Source organism: Cyrtonyx montezumae, unplaced genomic scaffold (genome assembly GCF_038088225.1).
Source record: "Cyrtonyx montezumae isolate F1298 unplaced genomic scaffold, pur_monq_1.0 scaffold_31, whole genome shotgun sequence".
Taxonomy (NCBI): domain Eukaryota; kingdom Metazoa; phylum Chordata; class Aves; order Galliformes; family Odontophoridae; genus Cyrtonyx; species Cyrtonyx montezumae.
The window spans coordinates 2,888,908-2,906,286 of NW_027072036.1; the positions used below are offsets into that span (position 1 = coordinate 2,888,908).

At 56.2% G+C, this 17,379-nt stretch overlaps 2 protein-coding genes across 4 annotated transcripts in view; both read left to right on the forward strand.

Annotated features, from left to right (window-relative positions):
• EPB41 (erythrocyte membrane protein band 4.1) overlaps window positions 1–17,379 on the forward strand; it is a 200,162-nt gene that overhangs the window by 116,160 nt on the left and 66,623 nt on the right. The window contains exon 1 of one of the 3 annotated variants that reach the window (XM_065744487.1): window positions 14,404–14,449. The exons of 1 other annotated variant lie outside the window; for it this stretch is intronic. The gene's annotated coding sequence lies outside the window, so the exon portion shown is untranslated. Of the gene's footprint in view, window positions 1–14,403; window positions 14,456–17,379 lie in introns of those variants that run through there. One more of the 3 variants, XM_065744488.1, reaches the window with a different exon arrangement.
• On the forward strand, window positions 6,938–12,699 carry LOC136053716 (CCN family member 2-like). The gene is given in 6 exon segments (XM_065744599.1): window positions 6,938–6,987; window positions 6,989–7,088; window positions 9,491–9,704; window positions 11,035–11,286; window positions 11,828–12,036; window positions 12,362–12,699. Coding segments are annotated over 6 exon segments (1,137 nt in total). The 3' UTR covers window positions 12,674–12,699.

A 17,379-nucleotide genomic window follows, 5' to 3' on the forward strand; every position in this document is an offset into this window, starting at 1 on the left:
TGCCACAGACTTCCTTCCCATAAAAGAGGAATGGGGACGGATTCTCAGCTGCGTTGGTCGTGTAACACTGCAATCTATCACCTCAAGGAAGTTCACCTTCATTTAGATTAAAAACAACATTGGTTTACAGAATCTGGAATAGACTTTTCCCGCTGTGTTCCCTGCTGCAGTGTCACCCCAGTCACTAGTTAGAAACCTCTGTGCTGGGGTACAGGAGGAGGAGATTGCTCCATTACAAACCGTGGTTTGAAATATCTTGGCTCTTGTTGCTGAGGGACGTTATAAATACTGTTCCCAGGACAAACATTCTCCATATCTGAGAGCTAATGAGCCAAACAGCTGCTCTGAGGCTATCCACCTCTGACACCAGTAAACATTAAGCCATGTGAAAAAGATTTTAACATGTCCAGACACTCCAATATAGAAGCTGTGCGTGTCTGAAACACGGTGTTCTCACCACTTCCATTTTGCACCTTCAAAAGGAAAAGCCCTTTCCTATCTCTGACACCTGTAACTGTTGGAACAAAACCTGCACAGCCCATCGTCCCTCTGACACTGGTGCAAGTCCAGCTGCTTCCAACAGAGTGTTTAAGGAAAGGAAGAGAGCATCAAGTACCACAAGCATCTACCTTAGGAAAGTATGTGCTTTTTGTAAGGGTCCATCTGCATGGCATCCTCTGAGCAGCTCCAAGTGAAAAGCACCAGTACAATTGGCTGAATAAAGTGAACTTAGTGCTGCTTTGCACAGCCAGGGCAGAGAAAGGTGTGCTGGCTCATGTCGGTGCATCTGAGCTAAAGAATTTGTAAGCAGGACCTGGGAACTGTTTGAAGAATCAGATAACATTGCCTCAGATGTCAGTGCAACACCAATGTCCCAGGAGCACTTCAGAAGTGACGCTGGTGAGAGATTTTGCTGTAGGACAAACTGAAATTGGTCTGAAAAAGGATGCCAGTAATGTGGTGGATCTTGCAGTTGCACGGAGCTGGGTGAGTGTGCAAACTGGAACACTGAGGTTGGAAATGTACTTCCCAGCCACCCTTTGTGAGGCTCATGAGGCCTTGCTCACAAGACTTTTTCCCATCCGGTGCTGTCAGCCCCAAATTCTAACCAGTGTTACAGCTGCCCCACTGAAACCAAGCCAAAAGCACTCACAGCTCATTGTTCTTGGTCAGGTCTAAGAAGAGAAGCAGCTTTGCTGTCTGGTAGATCTCACAGCTACCTCTAATTCATGGAAATGGGCAGGATGTGTTCTCCTTCTGGGCTTTCCTGGCTCTTACCCTTTAAATTCAGTGGAATTACTCCCAATTTACACCCGTGTGAGTGGAGCAGAATCGCTCCCTTTTCTTCAGCAAAACAAACATTTGTTACTTAGAAAGAAAAACAGAGGAATCTTAAAATGTGATCCAAAGCTGAGCGGAAATTCTCAGTAACACAAGAATTTGGGTTTCTCCAGTTTGTAAACACAGAAGGGGGGAGTGTGCTGATGAGTGCTGGGGGGGACTGGGGGGGCTGGGCTGGTGTGGGGTCGTTCTTCCATGGGCACAGCCTCCCTGAAGCTGTCAGTCAGGTATGGAGAACCCAGAGAGAAGAAATGCACATACACATGCACACTCACACTGCTTTCTTAGCATGGCCCATTGAACTCAACATGAACCCCAGACCCAGCAGTAACCCATGACATTTAAGAGTGAATAACTTCCTCCGAAGGAAGTGGAAGAATAGTGTATGGCTGTTGTAGAGCCCCTGCCTTCCCTTGCATTCACTTACATCTCACACGTATGATCCTTGAGCTGTTTCACTTAGCTGGGACTGGAAGAGTGGGGTCATATCCTGGCTGCTTTTCCATTCTCTATAGGAAAGGACAGGAGAAATGTTCTTGCCTTCCTTCCCAAGTTCTGTGGTTCTCTAAGAAAAAGGCAAGTGTGGAGATACAGTTATACAGGGTACATAGGAAGGATTGTTACTACCTTGTAATTGGTCTCTGTTGTCATCTGAAGAGAGAATGTGACAGAGAAGAAACATGGGGACAGATGATTGCCCATTGTAGCTCTCTGATGCTCTCTGAAACCCAGAGGTTCCTGATGAGCTCTTAGGGGCAGAGCAGCCCAGGATAGCCCCAAACTGGGAGCCCCTGGCTTTAAAAGCTGCATAAGGAATGGGTTGTCCAGGAGGCCCAGGATCTTTCTTTGGAAATAGAAATAGTCTGGTTCTCATCTTGTGTTTAGAAAACTGACTCGTGCAGAGCTGGAGAGATGGGAACAGAGCTGTTGTCCTTCTTTGCTCTGCCATGAACTGATGGAGGTGTTCCTGGAAGGTGCAAACATCCACAATCAGAGAGGAATGCAACCACAACCAAACACAGCCATAAACCTTGCAGTGAGATGGGAGTGGCCTCACTTAGCAGCCTCATCTGATTGTCTCCAGCAACAAGATGATCTTGAGGTGCCTTGAGATGCTGTTTTCTGCCTTCCAGCTCTCGGCCAGCTTCCTTGCCAAGCTCAGTGTGATGTTCCTCATCTCTATCTCCATGCAGTGACAGTCACCTTCCCCAGCAGCATCCACACAGTGCGACTCCAGCGGGTGACTGGGTCAGAGAAGACCCCAGGCCCCTTCCCACTGCCTCCTGCTCACTCCTGCAGTGTCCCACATCACTCTGGAGTCCTCAGACCAAGAACTGTCCCTTTTGCCTGGTCGGTCACTGTGTCGACTTGGAACAAGCAACAGTTCCTCTGGAGGGAAGGGGTAAAGCTGAAGGGTCTGCTCTGTCCTTCTGATAGAGACAGAGCTTCAGAGCCATCCAATTAAAACAACTCTGTGTCAAAAATAGGATGAGAGACAGCTACTTTAAAAATGAAACTATCCAGCACAGCCTATCCCTTCTTCCCAGGGGCTCCTATGGAAGTGGCAGCTTTAGAGCTGCATTGGGTATTTCTGTCATAGGAACCCACGGCAGGGAGTGACCTCAGGGTGCTGGCTGGGAGCACGTGGCAGTGAGAGCAGGCTTGCAGGCACCGTCACGTCTCCCCTGAAGGCTGATTTTGCTGCAGCCTGAAGAGCAGAAATAAGATTCTGAGTGTGGGAAAGATCAGAGCAGATGTTGGCACATGCAGCACCAGCAGCAGCCAAGCCCGTGGGAGGCCATGCAGTAAACACCACTTCGGGCCCTGGGACTGCAAAATGGGGGAATGGGTTTGTTCTTGAGCTCACAGGCGTGAGACAAACACCAGGTCCCCACCACCTGGTGCTGACACAGCTCTGTGGTCGTAGGAACCGGAATGCAACCAGAGCAGGCAGGACGTTTCAGTGGTGATTCAGGAACTGAAAAGCCTCAGCTGATCACAGCAGGACTGCTTTAAAGGTTCCCCTCTGTCTCATAACACTGCTGATGTGAAGGACGGAAAGGGGTCTTAGGTCTTCATCACGAGCCTGGTTTGCTGGGATTCCTTCTGACTCAGTGATGCTTTGGCTCTTCCCTGGGCTCTTCAGCTGAGATCTTTTGCTTCTCCATACTCATCCCAGGACAGCAGAACAGCCCAAGCTGACACGTTATTTTGAGCAGAATTTGAGAAGCTGGAAGTAATTGTGTTTGTTTCCTTTGTTCTAGGAAAGGGATCGTTCGGGGCAGGACAGGCAGAGCCAGGGGGAGGAACCTCACTGGTCCAGGGGTCTGCAAAGGGAGAGTGTGTTTCACTGCTTTAGCAGGAAGGCAATGGGATGGACGAGCCTGTGCAGCTGGCTGTTTGTTCCCCTGCATAGCACACCAGGAACACGAGGAGTTCCAACAGTTAATGCCAGAGTTGAGAGCATTTCTGTGGTTTTTGGAGGTGGTGAGCACCAAGTGACCAAGAGCTGCCCTGGCAGGAGAGCTCCTTTTCCTTACCCCCCTGAAACGCAGCCAGGCTCCACAGCTTTCATCCTTCCTATCCCAGTTTTGAGGTTGAGACACCTCAGGCTCAAAGTTGTAGAATCCCCCAAATTGTTTTTTATTAACAAAGCCTTTTGACCTGGCAGATTGGCCTGCCTCTGCCAGGCAGGTCGTTGCTTTCCAGTCCAGTGCACAAGGGAGAACATTGTGAAATGACTGCATAAAGAGGCATGAAAGTAGAGATGATTTGGGGCTATTTGCCTGGTACAGCAATTGAGCCAGCCACAGCTCACTCCTGTACCTCCTCATGACTGTCCTGCAGGGATCAGAATGGAAAAACAAGAGAAGGAAACTCCCTAACCCCAGTGCAGCATCAGAAAGCAGTGTTCCTTTATTCCTCGCGGAATAAAGGCCAATGTGACAACCAAGCAGAGTTCAGGTTCTGCAATTGAACAGTTAAGACATACATATGGAGTGCACTGACATCTACATTCATTCACTTCCAGGAACTCCTGGGTAGGTGCTGTGTCCCCCTATCCATGCATGGTTGCATTTCGGTTGCTCGTACTCCCGCTTGCTTTGTCCCCATTTTCCCACCTTCAGTTGGTTTTTCCCACCTTGGCAGACTTCCACTGCTTGTGAGGCTGTAGCAAATGACTTCCAAAATGATATATGTGAAATGCAAGGAGGATGGGATCGGATAGTTGTCTTTTGGATGGAAGATGCACCTCTCGGGTGCAAAAGATGAAAGCAGTGTGCTATGACACGAAGCAGAACTGCTGAGGAAAACAAGATTTCAAAACAGATTGGGACAAAACAGAGCTGTTCACACACCAAGCGAAGCTGAGATGGAATCGACTTCTGGATCAAGAAGCTTCCTTACACGAGCTCATCCAACTCCACCTTAAATACATCACCACCCCCATCTCCTCACGCACCCCTGAAGGTTTCCTTCAGGGTAATTAAGCATGCAGTGAGTTAAGGAGTGGAACAAATTGGAGGAGGTGCCCATTTCACAGGTGGGTGCAGCTTGCTGCTTCCTCCCAGGGCTTTTTCCTCCTGTGTCTCCATGGCAGAGGTTCAGGATCATACCACGTTTCTCAGGCAGCAGAGATCTTGGGGTTTTAAGGCACAGTCGCCTTTCCCACTCAAACTGAGGCAGATAAAGTGCAGCATTTACCCTTTGCTGAGTGCTGGCGTTGCCTTTATGTGCTGCTTTCTCGTGACCATTACTACAGATGTGTCATGGAGAAGTGTTTGATGCATATGGAGGAAAGGAGATGGGGCTGTCAGGAGGTGGTTTGGGAGCTCTCATCTATCCCCACTGATTATAGGACCTTGAGAAATTAGGCTTCTAAATAGATGTCTTAATTAAGTGCATAAGGATCAGGTGGCACAAATGCAGTCCCAAACATCTCTCGAGGCTGAGTGCACTGAACTTGGGCTGGAACATGGGTCTAAAGAGGGCCATCTCAGCCACGTGGTCACAGGGGGCCACGTTTAAGCCCCAGAGCATTCAGAGACTGCTGGCTCACCCGAGGCAGGGAACCTGCAGGACCCCAAACCTCGCAGCAAAGGCAAGGCCTCGGTTGCTGACTTTTGGTCTCTTATCAGTAAGATGCCACTGAGCAGTGCCACTTCTGTCTTGCAGCTTCGAACCTCAGGAGGTCCTTTACAATCCCAAGCCTGGTGAGCACAGCAGCAGTGGCCGTTTGTGAGCAGGGTGTGTGCAGCAGGCAGCAGTTCACTCGAGGTCGTGCGGCACGTCGGTGGGAAGAGCAGAGTTCAGCAAATCACAGCTCGAGGTGAGATGGCTTCTTGTGAGCAGGGAGCAGTGTGAGGATGGAGATGAGGATGGATGAAGCACTGTCCTTTTAAAAGGACACAAAATCAGCCCCGTTTGGTTCGGGATGCAGCTGTGCTTTGTGCCCTTGCTGTGTGAGCAGAGGTGTGCAGTGCTTTGTCTTATTTATGAGCTGCAAAACGTGAACAGTTAATCTTAGGCAGTGACACAAGGTGCCAAGCCTTCAAAAAAGGGAAGGAGTGTGTATCCAGCCAGGCTGCCCTCAGTTATAACTGCTCCAGGGCAAGGGTCTGTGCACCCCTAGGACATCGAATCTCTGTATGGAGACATAGTCCCCAGCTGTGCCATTAGAGGTGGCTGTTGTGAAGGCTGTGAAATCCCTCATCTTATGGAGGAGGAAAAGAAGGAGGTGCACCTGGAGGGGTCTACACTGTGTCCGTGCTTTCCAGCTCTCAATCCCAAGGAGCTTTCCACGTGCTAATTAATTAAGAGTCTGAGTGGTCTTCAGCCATGGACGAGCAGCAGCACAGGCAGTGTGGGAGCTGAGCTGTGTTGGGGCTTGGCTGCTGGTCGGCATGCCCTGCACATGGAGCGAGGAGGGGGCTGCACTCACAGCACCTACTGCTGCTCGGACCCCGTGTAGAGATCTTCGGGCACTTCTCCAGCCATCCCCGGCCGAGGCACGGCTCTGTGCTGACGCTGCTCCCCGCTGCCCAGCTTGCTCCACCCCAGGCAGCAAGGGCTCACAGTGCCCTCTGCTGCACTCCCCCTCTCCTTTTCCCAGCAGCAAAAAGATCACTCCCTGAGATAACACTGAGTGCAATCCCTCATCAGTCCCAGGGCGCAAATCAAGTGCCAGCAGGAGCTGCTGTCCTTTCCCGTTTTCCACCCCGCAGCTTTTCGTTGCCCCGTAAAACGAACAGCTCCTCGCTGCAGGAGCGCAGACGTCAGGCGTTGTATCTGTGCTTCTTCAAATCCTCAACTCCCGCAGCCAAAAAGGAATGGATGTCAGCGGGGGAAGCCGACCCAGGCTTCGTACTTTTGGTGTTAGAGGGAAGAATGAAAGAATAAAATCCCCGCTTTTACCGGGATTTGGTTTCCCCATGCAGAACACGGCAGACCTGCACGCTCCGCAGCCGCCAGGGATGCGGGGATCTGCTCGGCTGGGCCGGGATTGGGGCACTCCTCTCGCACCCACCTCGGGCTCCTCCGGGGCTGTCACTCAAGGGCAGGCACGCCTCCTCCAAGGCTATTTAAGGAGAAGCTGATGTGCAACTTTCTCCAAAGGGAGACGAGAAATTCCGAAGGAGAAGGCGGCAGTGCGTGAGCTGAGCCCGTGCCTCCCCGCACTCGGGATGCCCGGCAGCGTGGGGACGGCCACCAGCGCTCTGCTGCTGCTGCTCCTCGCCCCCTCCTGGGTACGTGTGTATGGCTGATTGCTCTCTGCGTGCTGCAGCTCCTTGCTTCCACGCGTGCGGTGCTTTGGGGTGGGGGTGTCTGCACTGCGTGTAACATCTGAAGGGATCGGAGCTCCCGGAGGGTGGGGAGGGCGTTTGGCTTTGCTGAGCTCAGAGCCAGCCCTGCTTTGGAAGATGGGAGAGGAGAGGATAGGGCGGTGATGTCGCTGGGTTTGTGGCACTGCAAGGAGCAGATCTCGTGGCCCAGGTTATTACCGTCATCATCCTCCTGCCCCTAAAATCCATCTGCCCTAGGAGGGGATGAATCCACTGCCCCTCCAGGGCTCTGGGGCTGTTCTGTGTCCAAGTGCACACACAGAGCAGCTGGTTCTGCTGGGGGTGTTCGTGACGCCGTGCCAGCATGAGCAGGAATGCCGCTGCTTAATTAACGTGCTCATTAGCGTGAGGTCTAATTGCAGCGTCTTTTGGGTCCGTGAAGAAGTTGGGTTTGCTGCTTTGGAGTCCTGTTGGTGTTTTAAGCTTCTGGTGAGTGCTTCTGCTGCCGGCAGTGCTCTGTCCCCTGAGCTCTGGGGGCAGTGCCTGCGGTTCGGGGCAGTTCTGTTCCTTTCCCCGTCTCAGCACTGGCAGTGTCACAGCCATCCTACAGACGACAGCACGCCCTGTCCCTGTGCCACTCATGGTTGATCAGGGATGTCATCTTTCTCCCAAAGCAAACAGCCATCCCAGCTCCCAGGCACTGCCCTCTGAGTGCAGCCCAAACCTGTTGTGAAGGCACTGCTGTGCTGGCTCCCTGTGCTCATCTGCAAACTGACCAGGAGCTGCAGGGTGAGCCCACATCCCGTGCTCACACCTTCAGAGGGTGCAGAGGGAGAGGTTTTGGGTGCGTGCAAGGCAGGGTGCACATCTCACCTCTTCTCCCCAGGCTCAGTGGGAGCTGCCAGCTGAGAGCAGGGAGCGTCAGCAGTGCCAGGGTTGGGCTCCACTTTCCCTAAGTCTTAACCTTGCTCTGTAATGCTGGTTCTGCTGCTCCTGGAGTTCACAGCAGCACTCTGAGCAGAAAGCAAAGCAAAGCTGTAGTGAATCTGCAGTTGGGATCACAGTCAGTGAAGTTAAAGGGTGGTTTTAGGGGCAGGCTCTTCAATGGAGGGGAACCGAGGTATGTCCTAAAGAGAGACGCCACGGCTGTGGTGGGGAAATGCTGCCTTTGTGATTTTAGTGGTCAGTAGGAAGCTCTTGGTGTGAGTGAGGAGGAACAAGAAGCCCCAGCTAACTTGGCTTGCTCATCAAAGCAGCACACCCTGGACCAGGCAGTGGGAGATGACTCAAACAAATGGAAAAAGCCCTACAAATGTGGAGGAATTGGGGCTTTTTTGGATGGGGAAACGAGTCTGGGGTCTGAGCCCTGGTGTTGTGCTGGAAGCAGCTGTGCTGGGGAAGTGAAGCTGAGTGATTTCTGGGGTGAGTTCTTAAGGAAACAAACAGCACTGACAGTGATTCATGATGGCAAGAAGGAGAACTCAGCTGGGTTTAATTCCCTTGGATTCTCTGTTGTGCAGAAAGAGGTTGTTTTGGTTCGGTTTGCAGTGGGAGAGATATTTTGGGTGTTTCTTTTTAGGGCCCGTGGCTGGAAAAAGCTGCTTGTCATCATTTCTTTCAGTGCACGGATTGCATCTTAATACAGGCCCTGTGCTCGGAGTGCTTTGCCCCTTGTGCTGTCTCCTTCCCCCCTCACAGTTATACAGCACGTCATCTCAGCAGCAGCGTGCATGGGGAGCAGTGCTGCCAGTGCATGTCATGCATCAGCAGCTCCAGAGACAGCCAGCACTCAGTGGGGGTGGGGGTCACCTCCAAAATGCTTTCTTTCTTCATACACAGTTTTCCAGGAGAGTTATGCTGATCACTCCTGAGCGGCGTAAGGTGGGGAGTTTGGAAACGTTCCTCTCCTGCTGCGCTCTGTGCTGTTTGGCACTGGACCCCATTTTTACCTTTCTGCTTTTTCCAAGGAGGTGTGGGAGCGCGTTCAGATGCCCCATGCTGTGCTCTCTGTGGTGTGAGGTCTTGCCCAATTCTGGCTCCAGCCGGGGCTGAGGCTGCTGTGGGACAGGAATGCTGTGCTGGCAGCAGGTTCTGGAAGCATCCTGAGCATTCCAGGGAGCACCACACAGCTGCACCTCTGCTCAGCACCCAGAGTGACTCCACGCTGCTGTTGGTTCTGCCCCTTCGCCCCCCGAGTGCGGATGTTTGGGTGGAGGAGGAGCTGGGTGCTGCTGGGGACGAAGCTGCTGTCCCCTCTGCTGCAGGTGGCTGCGCAGGCAATGGGGGCCCCGAACCAAGTGGATGCTTTTATCTCTCTGGCCAGCTCGTGGCAGACTCGCTCTCTCTGTGGTTTGTGTGCCCTGCAGGTAGGAGCCCAGGGCTGCACGTACCCGTGCCGGTGTCCCTCCCAGCCCCTGCAGTGTCCCGCGGGCACCAGCCTCGTGTTGGACGCCTGTGGCTGCTGCAAGGTGTGTGCCCGGCAGCTGGGCCAGCTCTGCTCACCGCAGAAGCCCTGTGACCACCACAAGGGACTCTACTGCGACTTCTCCCGGATGCACAGAGGCAGTGGGATCTGCTTGGGTGAGAGCTGTGTCATCGTGAGGTCTCCTTCATCCGTGGGATGTGGGTGGGGAATCCTGCAGTCCTGCTGCTTTCAGTCCGGGCTTTCCAATATACACGAGGGCAGTGTGAGCACTTAGAGAAGCACTGGCCTGAGATGGGGGCACTGGGGTCATGCAGGGTTTTCTTCTTTATACCTGAGTTAATGAACTGAATGTGTAGAAGGTGTTTTCTTTGCTCTTTTAGGAAGCTGTGCTAAGTTCCCTACTTGGTTTTCCTTCCCGTGGTCATCTTGAGAAGATGCAGCAGCTTCCCAGTGCTTTCTGTAGGCACTCATCATGAGTGGTGTTCACAGGGTCAGTGTAGGATTGATAATGTCCAGGGCTGTAGAATACATACTGCCCAATTAAGGCTGGAAATGAGGTGTTTTTAGTAGTAAAATCGTTAGGATTGAGAGTAACAGAGTCATTAGGGTAGTTTATATGGGAGCACACAGATGTCTCAGTCTCAAAGACTTTATATGAATGTTGGACGTTCTTAAAGTGCTCCGTGCTCACTGTGAGGTGTCAGGTCTCCTCCATGGAGAGCTCAGACCCGAGGTCTGAACATCACAGCTCTCCTTTCTGCCTTTAAATGAGGAACTGAGGTTGTCATGGTGAAAATGGCAGATGAACACAGCAGGACATCTCCCAGAATGGGACTGAGGACGCGATGCCCTCGGGTGACACGTTTGTCCCATCTGCTCCATTCTGTTGGAGGGTGGAGGCATAACATCAGGGGCCCACCCAGGAAGGATGTGATGGGAGCAGGAAGAGCAGAGAGGGACTAAAACTATTTCAAACAGAAATGCTCTGGTCACTTCTCACTGAAAGCATTCACGAAATGGGGCTTTGTCTGGGGAGCACTTAAAGAAGATATTTTTGCTGGAGAACTACTGGGGTACAAACACAGGAACGTGTGAGTGCTGTTGATGCTGTTGCTACGGGGAAGATATCGCTGCCTTTCCTTTTTTGCTCCTTTGATTTTGATTGGGAAGGAGTGAACAGCTCTGAGGAGGGCTGGAGATGGGAGACACAGATCAGGGGAAGCAGAAAGAAACAGAAACGCTGTGGTGGGAAGGGAGGCAGCCATCAAATGGGATGATCACAGCAGAAAACCAAAGGTCATAAACTCAGTGCGTTGTTCTCCTTTTGTAGTCACCTGTGGGTGTGTGGGGAAGCAGCAGTCCTTTGGAGAACGTTGCCTTTTGGTCTCTTAAGATCAGCCAGGAGCAGAGCTCCGTGCAGGACTGGAGCTCAGAGCATCACTGCTGCCCCCACACCTCCTCCTCCTCTTTCTCTTCCTTCCCCAGCTCGCGAGGGTGCGACGTGTGACCTGCTGGGCAAGGTGTACCACAACGGGGAGAGCTTCCAGCCCACCTGCAAGCTGCAGTGCATCTGCCTGGACGGGGCCATCGGCTGCAGCCCGCTGTGCTCCGCCGACCTGCGCCTGCCGTCGCCCGACTGCCCCCACCCCCGGAGGGTGAAGCTCCACAATAAGTGCTGCGAGGAGTGGGTCTGTGAGGAGGGTGGTGGGGAGGATCACCTCGAAAGTGTCATGGCAGGTGAGAGGTGGATGGATGGAGAGCTTTGCTGGGGGCGGAGGCAGGCCTGACCCTGATGCTGCAGAGGTGCTGGGTGTTTGCTGGGGGTGGGGGCCCCATGCAGCACCCTGCTGGGAATTTCTTGCAGGCATCAGAACAGCAGAAGTAAAGCCATGACTTGGAGCAGACTGTAAGAAGCTGAAATTGTAATTCCACAAAACAATTCTGATGTTTCAAAGATCACAGAACTATGGGATCGCAGAATGGTTGGGTTGGAAGGGGCCTTAAAGAAGCCCATCTTCACCCCCTGCCATAGGCTAGCTGCTCCCTGCCAGGTCAGGCTGTCCAGGAGTGCCACAGCTCTCTGGGCCACGTGCCTCTTCCTTTACCTCACGTGTCCTCACATCTAAACCAGATCTCCCCTCTCTTGATTTAAAGCCATTCTGCCTTGTCCTGTCAGTGTCAGACCATGTAAAAAGCCAGCCCCTCCCACGTCCCTCTGCTCAGCTCCGTGTCCCTGTGTCCCAAGCCCTGACTCTCACGTCTCTCCCTCTTGGTTCAGTTTTCAGGGAGGATCCCGAGCAGAAGCCAGAGCTGAACAGCCTGCAGGAGAACTGCTTGGTGCAGACCACCGAGTGGAGCGCGTGCTCCAAGAGCTGCGGCATGGGCATCTCCACCCGGGTCACCAATGACAATCCCCAGTGCCACCTGGAGAAGGAGACACGGCTCTGCATGGTGCGGCCCTGCGACGTCCCCTGGGAGAAAGCCAAGGTAGGGCTTGGCAGAGAGCTCCTTGTGTTTAAGGGCTTGGGATTTGCTCTGTGCTTCTGCTCCCTCTGTGCCTCCCTGCCCAGTGGTGGTTCAGACTGAATATTAGGACGTATTTGTCCTCTGAAGGAGCAGTGCCATGGCACAGCTGCCCAGGGAGGCGGTGGAGTCCCCGGAGACGTGGCACTGAGGGACAGTGGGATGGGTTGGGTTGGTGATCCTCGAGGTCCCATCCCAACCTCAGTGATTGTACGGGTGGTGCAGAGCCCAGCTGAGCTCCGGTCTGACTGTCGCGTTCTCGCTGACCTGTTTGCTGTTCTCCCCCTAGAGGGGGAAGAAGTGCGTGCGCACCCCGAAGCTCCGCCAGCGTCTTCTCTTCGAGCTCTCCGGCTGCACCAGCACCCGCTCGTACCGGCCCAAGTTCTGCGGCAGCTGCGAGGACGGGCGCTGCTGCACCCCCCACATCACCAGCACCGCCGACGTGGAGTTCCGCTGCCCCGAGGGGGACTTCTTCCAGAGGAAGATGATGTTCATCAAGGCGTGCTCCTGCCACTACGACTGCCCCCGGGACAACGACATCTTCCTGGCCACCTACCACAGGAGGATGATTGGGGACCATGTCGAAACAGACGGGCAGTAGCTCTCTGTGTGCCACACCCACGGGACGGGGTGACACGGGGCTGCGTTCTGGGGCCCTCCCTGCTCTGTGAGGGGCTGTGTTCTTCACTGTGGCACCGCTCTCCAGCCATGGTGACCTCGTTAATATGGTGGATGAGGGATAAGCCCATCTGTCCCGTGGTGCTGAGGACAGCCCAGCTGACATGCTGGGAACAGGCTTGGGCTGCCACCTTGATCCCTTCTCCTGTAGATTGGATGGGAGAGTGGACCAAAGCCATTCGGTTCCAGCCTGGCTCCAGGGAGAGCACAGTGCTCTCAGTGCATTTCAGCTCGGTTGATGGTGGGTTATGAGCTGGAGGAATATAGAGCAACTCGGATCTCCCCAGGAGGTTTAAGGGACGGGCAAGAAAAGCTCCCGCCCCCCCTTGTCAAAGGAGATCTCTGAAGTTGGGTGATGACATCTCATGGCACTGGGGATGCAGGACAGGGCCTGCAGCCAGCAGGGCTGCAGCCTGCCTCGTGCCTTTGCTTTCTGCTGATTCATAGTAGAAACATCCAGGGAAAAGGGCCTGACCTCGTGCCTTCCATCCTCCCCATCTCTCTTTATCCCCTCCGGAAGCCACAGGGACGCCCTGCTCCAGCCCGGCAGGATTGGGGCTGCGCTGCAGTGCTGAGCTCTGCTCCATCACCACTCCCGTTCCAAAGCAGAGCTGGGGGCCGGGGCTAAAACAACTGCACAGTGGCTGTTCTCACTTTGCATCCCCTGTTGGCTGTGAAATGCAGCCCCCATCTCAGCCTGTGAGCGTTCAGCCTCCTGCACGTATCGTCAGTGTGAGCTGGAAATAACTGACCCGATGCTTTCTGATGTTGGTTTGTTTTTTAAAGGTATCTGTACAGGTTTTGTATCCCAATCCGTGCTGCTGGTTCTCCTCTTTGCCCTCCAGCTCCGTTCTGGGCTTTTCTTGGAACGTTTGTGTATTCTGAACGCTGAACTCAGCTGAGGTTGCACTTCATGCCAATACATCTCTTTATTTTATATGTCCCTGCCAGCATCCTCCCGCAGTGGCAGTGGGGCCGGGGGGGGGGATGGGGCTGCTTCCCAGGGCTCCGTCCGTACGGGGATAGTTTTAGTGTCCCGTGGGCACTCGGTCCCGCTCCCCTCCCGGTGGAGGCCCCGCGCTCCTTAATGCCCGCTTAGAAATAAGCTCGGCGGCAGCAGATGGGCGCGGAGCACGCGGGGCTTTGCGGCAGCTTAGCGGCTTAGGGAGCCGTGCCCCGGCCCTCATCGGATCGGGAGGGGTGGGGGAGCCGCCCCCCCCGGCGCTGTCCCTCCCGTATCAGCGGTGGCCGCGTGCACGGCCGCGATAGCCCCGGGCGTGGCGGAGCTGCTGCCGCTTATCGCGGTCGCGGATCCCGGGCGGTGGCGGATGGCTCTGCCGCCCCCCCCCCCTTCGTTGCGCAAATAGAGGTGGAGAAAAGGGGCAATGAATCCAAAGGACCCGTTTGGATACGGATGGAGGGGGAGGGGTCTCCCCGCTCCTTCTATGGCGCGGTGACGTCACGGAGCACAGCGGCGCGACCCCGGACCCTCGCGGGGACATTTCCCGCCCACCGCTCCGTGACGTCACGCCGCACCTGTCCGCCCCGCCCACTGCAGCGCCGCGGTCGTCCCTCCCCCTCCCCTCCGGGGGGCGGGGCCGTCAGAAGTGGGCGTGGCCCGCGACGCGGGGGCGGTGCGCGTGACGTCACGAGGGGGCGGGGCCGGCGGCGCAGGTGGACGCAGCGCGGAGCGGCCCCGGTAACGGTGGGGGTCGTGCGGTGCGTACCGCGGGGTGGGCGCTGCGGGGAGCGGGGGGGGGGGGTCCCGGCTCCCACTTGTTGCTGCTGCGGGGGCGCTGCCCGGGGGTTCTCCGGTGCGGGGCTCGGGGCTGCCCCACTCCGCGGTCCCGTTCTCTGCTCGGTGTCCGGGCTGCAGGGGACGCCGGTCCGGGGTTCCGCGGTCCCCGTGCTACGTCTGATGGGGGTCCTCTCGTTCCCGCGTCCCCATCCCGCCCCGGCAGCCGCTCCGGCGCCGTTGGGCCCCGGCTGTTCCCGTCCCTCGAAGGCGCTCTCCGTGCTCCCCCCCGGCGGTTCCCGAAGGCGGCGGTCGGGCCGCCTCCCCCCGCGGTGCCCGGTGCCGCTCGGCCCTCGCTCCCCTTTCCGCTCCGTGCCCGGCGCGTCGCTCACCGCGCTGCCTTTGGGAGCCGTCTGCTGATGCTGCGACCGGGACCGAACGTCCCCAGCGGTTGTGCGGTCTCTTCTCGGCCCGGATGCCCCCGCCCGTCCCGGGCCGATGTGACCCCATCTGCTCCGCTGCGCCGGGGGCTTCTGGTTGCCCCGTGTCCCCGTGGGCTCTGAGCCAGAGTGGCAGGGACAGTCGCTATCTTTAGGTCCGCGCTGCAGTGGAGGGATGTGCCTTGGCTCGGCGCGGTCGCTGCCTCCTCGCTGGGGATTGATTTACGCGGGGCTCTCGCTTGGGGAAGATGAGCTGAGCGGGCACTGGGCCGTGGGGGTGCAGTGGGGCCGGGTGACGTGGGCAGGGGGTGTTCGCCAGCCCCTCTGAGCTCAGCTTTCCTGCAGGAGGGGCTGCGAGGTCCTTCCGGGCTGTGCCCCGGAGCCCTCCCCGGCCCCAGAGCCGCGTTGGTGCGGTGTGAGGTCCGGGCTGGGGCTGCTGCCCCGCGTGCCCTCTTTCTGCACAGTAATCGGGTTGGCCGTGGGAGTAACCTGCCACTGTGCCAGAGTTTCAGGTGACACGGGATTGAGGTTCCCAGCTCTGCTTAATCCTGCACCTTTGCCCCACGCGTGCTGTGCGTGCCTGGGGGTCTGCAGCCGCTCTGTGCCCGAGCAGAGCTCGTGGGGTTTGGGTTTGGGTTTGGGTGCAGCCGCTCCCCGTGCGCGCTCAGATGCGTCCTTCCCGCTCAGCTCTGCAGTCCTTTGCATTTCACACTCAGATGGGAGCAGAGCGACGGCAAAAAGTTCCTCCGTCCATCGAGCTGTGTCCTCGGGGCTGTGCTTGAGCTGTTCCCTGTGCTCTGCGTTTTGCTTCGCCTCTCGTTTACGAGCAGCTCCGGGCCTTTTTGGGAGGGTTTGACACGCTGCCGAGATGCAAAGTGCCGTCTCATCCGCAGCAGCCGTGGAGCTGTCTGCAGTGCAGCGTCTCGTGGCTCTGTGGCTGGAGGGGTGAGCAGGAGGCAGCTGCCCTCTGGGTGGAGTTGCAGCATCCATCACACGTGTAAGAGCTTCTTTCTGGACGTCTACCTGTGCAACCTGGGCTGGGGAGCTGCTGTGCAGGGGGTTGGACTCGATGATCTCTGGAGGTCCCTTCCAACCCCTCCAGTTCTGTGATTCTGATCTTCACGCGCAGCCGTACCCCGGGGAGGAGGGCAGCGTCGTGCTGGCAGTCCTTCTGTGGGAGTACCGTGTCCGTGCTGTGGTGCAGGGCAGCGTTTTGGCTTCGTTCTCTGGGCAGAGGCTCAGTGCTGCGGTGGCTGAAGGTTTGGGATCGGTTTATGTTTGGCTGCAGCTGGTGAGGCTGAGTCAGGCTGCACACAGCTGCCGCAGCCGCCTGCTGAGCCCGGAGCACTGCGGGGCCGTGGGGATGACCGCTGTCTGGCAGTTGGGTGTCCCACCCGTGGGCTGTCGGGGCTGTCACCCCGGGGGTGGGCTCGGTGGGGTCCACGTGAAGCTGCGTGCTTCTTTCCACTAGAGGCTGCTGATGAACAGGGGATGGGCTTGCCGTGGCCCCGGCTGAGCTGTGGGGTCTGGAGTTCGCAGGGCTGTCCCGGTTTGCGCTGTGGTGGGGCAGCGATGGCAGCTCCCAGCCCTGTTCCCTGGGGCTGCCTGTGGGGGCTTCAGGGCAGGTGCTGAATGTGCCATGTGCCCTGTGCTGTGTCCTGGAGGCGTGTGCGTGCGGCAACAACTGCTCACCCCTCCGGCAGCAAAGCTGGGGATTGGCTTTGGGGCACAGGGAGCAGCTCGCTGTGGGGCGCTGCATGGGAGATGCCCTGCAGGTGGCAGGGGGGCTGTGTTGGGGCAGTGCTTCGGTACCCACTGCTGGGACAGGTTGGAGTCCTGGAAAACCTCGGGAAGATGATTAACTTGTGAACAATTACATGCCAAGTGTGAGGCATTCGCTGCTGAGAGCTGTGCTGGAAGGTGCCTGGGAAGGAATGCTGCACCCAGCGTGGTGTGGCTGCCAGCTGGCTCCGGCCCCGCGCCCCGATGGGCACGGCAGTGGTTTACGTAACACGGGGTGTGCAAAACAAGCTGGAAGGCCTGGAAAATCCTCCTGCTGCTGTCGGGGCTCCAAGTTGCTGAACTTCCTGATTGGATCTGCAGCGCTGATTATTTTATTTAAGGGGGGGGGGGGGGGGAGTGCAGTGAAAAGAAAAGGGCGTTTCGTGGTGGTTGATCCCTGCCTGCTCCTGAGATGAAACTGTTTTTGCTGTCTGCCAGAGGTTCTGAGCAGCTGCACTTTGTAGGGCTGATGAGGACCCTCAGTCTATCCAATTAGCATGGTTGGTCTGCAGCCCCCTCCTGCTGCCCCTGGGGAAAAGCCTGGACATGAGGTGTGTGCACACCTGGGCTCCCTGCGGGGTGGCAGCTAGAAGAGGCTTTGTGTTGCCTGAGCTTCACGTGAGCTGTCCTAAAGGCAGAGCTTTAAAACTCATCTTTCACTCATGGCTTTCA